Raw genomic sequence first — 3,817 nt, 5'->3', positions numbered from 1 at the left:
TTAATATATATATAATACACATAATATATATATATATATATATATATATATATATATATATATATATATATATATATATATATATATATATATATATATGTATGTATGTATGTATGTATATGTATGGGTTCGTACTGAAATTGCTGCATACGAACCATTGTGAAGCTGTTCGTGTATGCTCATACCTAGAGGGTCTCACATACGCATCTACGTGTACTCTATGATGCTTTAACTTTTGACAGTGTGACTATAAAGACCTGAAAACAGACATGCGTTTGTTCTGTATTCGTATAGTGAACCTTCTGTATAGTACATGTGTGGGGTAGGTAAGATGTCCAAAAATACTGAACGCATTCCGTTTTCTCGCATTTTGCACTCACAACTAGCTACATTTTCCTATCAACAGCTGCCGTTGGTGGCGCGTACAAAGCTTTCGATGATAAAGGCGATCTGCTGTTGGATTCACACAAGAATATGGTTACACAGGTACTCCAACCGCTGGTTAAGGTATATGATTGAGCGTCATCTTTATTTGTCGATGCTCTCGGGCGGTCCTTCTATGTATATTATATATATATATATATGTTTTTATGTTTTTATGTTTTTTTATTTATATAGATGTATTTATTATATATATATATATATATATATATATATGTATGCATGTATGAATATATATATATATATATATATATATGTTCTGTATTTTCGTGCGCAATTCACCATCGCTCGCGTAGTATATCGTGCTTCTTAAATCTCTCGATGCAGCACAGTGCGCGTGCAAGCATCTCTTCTACTGATTAGCGTTTGATACATAATGCATATTACTATAAATCGCACTCACATTATCTATTCCGCCTGCACTACCCCTCTGCAGATATCAGGGTTCAATGCCAATCAGGAAATGGTCTGTTCGTTGCAGAACAGTCAAGCTGAGCGCCCGTGTGGAGAGTACGGCTACATTGCAATTGCGAAATAAAACATCGATGGGTTTTAGCTAAAGCCTGAAACCCTAAAACTTTAAGCCCTGCACCCTATATTTAAAAATAGTCGTGGGATGAATATAGTCGCGCTTATTATAGAAACACCTTAAATATCTGTAGTTTTGTATCTCTGACTATTTCTTTTCTCAGCTCATCCTTCACACCCCACGCCGTTGGGCCAGTCGCAGTACGGCGTCATTAAGGACACAGACCGCATGGAGGCAGGGGACAAATGTTTCAGGGTTTAGGGTTTTAGTGTGGATGAAATGTTCCAATGTCTCTATGGAGACAGTTATCAGGATGGCGTGGGCAGGTGAATGGGAGGATGTTATATCTCGCTATATACACACCCACAACTATAGTTGGAGGCTGAACACGCGAGGATAAGTGCTAGAGGGTAATACATTGATATACACCTCACTATACCCACAACTATAGTTGAAGGCGGAACATACGAGGATAAGTGCTAGAAGGTGCATCATTGCTATACACCTCAGTATATACATACCCACAACTAATTACGATGGCTGAACACACGAGGATAAGTGCTAGAGGGTATTTCATGGATATACATCTCACTATATACACACCCACAACTAAATGCGATGGCTGAACACACGAGGATGTGCTAGAGGGTACTTCATTATTATACACCTCACTATATACACAACCACAACTATAGTTGAAGACTGAACTCTCGAGGATAAGTGCTAGAGGGTGCTTCATTAATATACACCACACTATATACACACCCACAACTATAGTTGAAGGCTCAACTCTCGAGAATAAGTGCTGGAGGGTACTTCAATACTATACACCTCAGTATATACACACCCACAACTACATGCGATGGCTGAACACATGAGGATAAGTGCTAGAGGGTACCTCATTGCTATACACCTCAGTATATACACGCCCACAACTAAATGCGATGGCTGAACACACGAGGATAAGTGCTAGAAGGTACTTCATTGAGTGACTATGGAATGCGAGAGGAATACTGAAGCCTGTAAATTGCATCACCTCCTCGATTTGCTGGGCATATAAATAAATGAGGTATCAAATTCCAAACCTTATCTTTGTCTAATCAGCCATCGTTCATAGTTCGGTATATACCTACAGAGAGGTGTAAGGTGTGTAGACTTATCCGCTGTATTTAACTATTGTCCTTAGCCTCTACGCAGTGGTTGCCCTGTGTTTGTACCGAAATGTAATGCTGTCTCTGGTGCATACGCACGAGTCTCTACTGTGCACATCACACGCCTTCAATCGGATTTGTGAAGAAAAGGGAAATGTGGTTCAACTGTAGGGTGTGTGGCCTACGTCTGTTTGCCCATTAAACTGACTATGCTTGTCGTATCAGCAATTCATTCAAGATAGACTACGTACAACACAGAAGTATAGGCCTGTTGGGCCAGTTCACTGTGCCAGACAGATGCACATGCTATCTGGGAAGGGCGTGTGAAGATGATGCTAAAGATGGTTTATTTATATACACTATCTAAATGTTGGTGTTAAGATACTCGGTCTGCATTCTGGTAGATAGAAGTTGAGAATGGGGGGGATGGGTGCCACAAGCATCCTAGCGTACACTCCGATCCCTTTCTCTGTCACTCACATCCACAATAAGAGATGTACCACACTGCTGTACTGGGATGCCGGCTTGGACGTCCCGTCGCCCATCCCTTACGCTGACCGTCACTGTCATCTCACTGTCAAAGCAGCCTCTGCAAGTGGTCTATGTGATGCCAGTCCTGCGCATGTTATGTTATGTGACACAAGTCACACCACCACTCGTGGCCGAACTCGTCTGTTCACTTCTCGCATAGATGTACTTATAAGCTCGGTAGTGGGTGTGTCTTCTAAGCGAGTGTTCAGTGCCAATCCGTGTTTAGGACTCGGTTGATGATCTGAGGTGGACATACGACAATGAGCGGACGTCAGGCAATGGGGCGTCTCAGTTGCGAACAGAATTAGATGGATTTGTTATAGAATTCCAGCATGGATTGCCTATACTCGGCTCGTTGCACAGCAACTTTATACCAAGTAACCACTACACACATCACTCAGTTCGTTGCATAGCAAGTATATTCCAAGTAACCATTATACACACATCATCGACGCGTGTGTTACTAAGCGATACGCAAAGGGGTGGCAGGTGACGGCATTTGAAGTACCACAGCCACCGCGACTATCTCAATAAATGGGACAAGGTTGTGCAAGACGAATGACCACATACCTGCAGACGATATACAGGCACAACTATCGCGTCCCCTGGAAGTTGGAGTCCGGCATCCGTTCCACATTATATTTGCGCTGTGTTATACCCATAATGGGAACTCCCGGAACCTTCCTCAGTCGTCGCTTGAGATCTTTATCACATGTAGCCACTATGAAACATTTGTGCTGTATAGATGTTTGTGCAAAATACCAAGAAAGGTGCGGTTGAAAAGGGGTCAAGAGATTTTGTAGGATACTATAGGCAGAATACATGCAGATCTTGGAGCAGCCAAAATATATAGAAATTATATATATATATATATATAAATGTATATATATATATATATATATATATAAATGAATATATATATATATATATATATATACTTGCATATATATATATATGTGTATATATATATATATATATATATATATATGTATATATATATATATATATATATATATATACATTTATTTATATATATATATATATAAATATATATATAAATGTATATATAATTGTATATATAAATATATATATATGTATATGTATGAATGCATGCATACATACATACATACATACATAAATACATAATTGCATAAATAGAAACATA

At 39.1% G+C, this 3,817-nt stretch overlaps 2 protein-coding genes across 2 annotated transcripts in view; one reads left to right on the top strand and one right to left on the bottom strand.

The window, feature by feature from the left end:
- Positions 1-986, top strand: part of SARC_01279 (hypothetical protein) — a 3,863-nt gene extending 2,877 nt beyond the window's left edge. Inside the window, exons 5-6 of the mRNA XM_014305025.1 lie at positions 407-507; positions 878-986. Coding sequence (XP_014160500.1) covers positions 407-507; positions 878-979 — 203 coding nt within the window. The 3' untranslated portion in view covers positions 980-986. The remainder of the gene's footprint in view (positions 1-406; positions 508-877) is intronic.
- A 1,466-nt stretch (positions 987-2,452) lies between these two features.
- The window catches only part of SARC_01278 (rRNA-processing protein FCF1), a 3,316-nt gene continuing 1,951 nt past the window's right edge, over positions 2,453-3,817 (bottom strand). The window contains exons 2-3 of the mRNA XM_014305024.1: positions 3,223-3,389; positions 2,453-2,893 (exon numbers count right to left, since the gene is read on the bottom strand). Of these exons, the coding sequence (XP_014160499.1) occupies positions 3,246-3,389 (144 nt within the window). The 3' untranslated portion in view covers positions 2,453-2,893; positions 3,223-3,245. The remainder of the gene's footprint in view (positions 2,894-3,222; positions 3,390-3,817) is intronic.

The sequence above is a fragment of the Sphaeroforma arctica genome (genome assembly GCF_001186125.1).
Source record: "Sphaeroforma arctica JP610 unplaced genomic scaffold supercont1.49, whole genome shotgun sequence".
Lineage (NCBI taxonomy): Eukaryota > Ichthyosporea > Ichthyophonida > Sphaeroforma > Sphaeroforma arctica.
The sequence above is the reverse complement of the archived record's forward strand: the minus strand, read 5'-3'. Positions and strand labels throughout refer to the sequence as shown.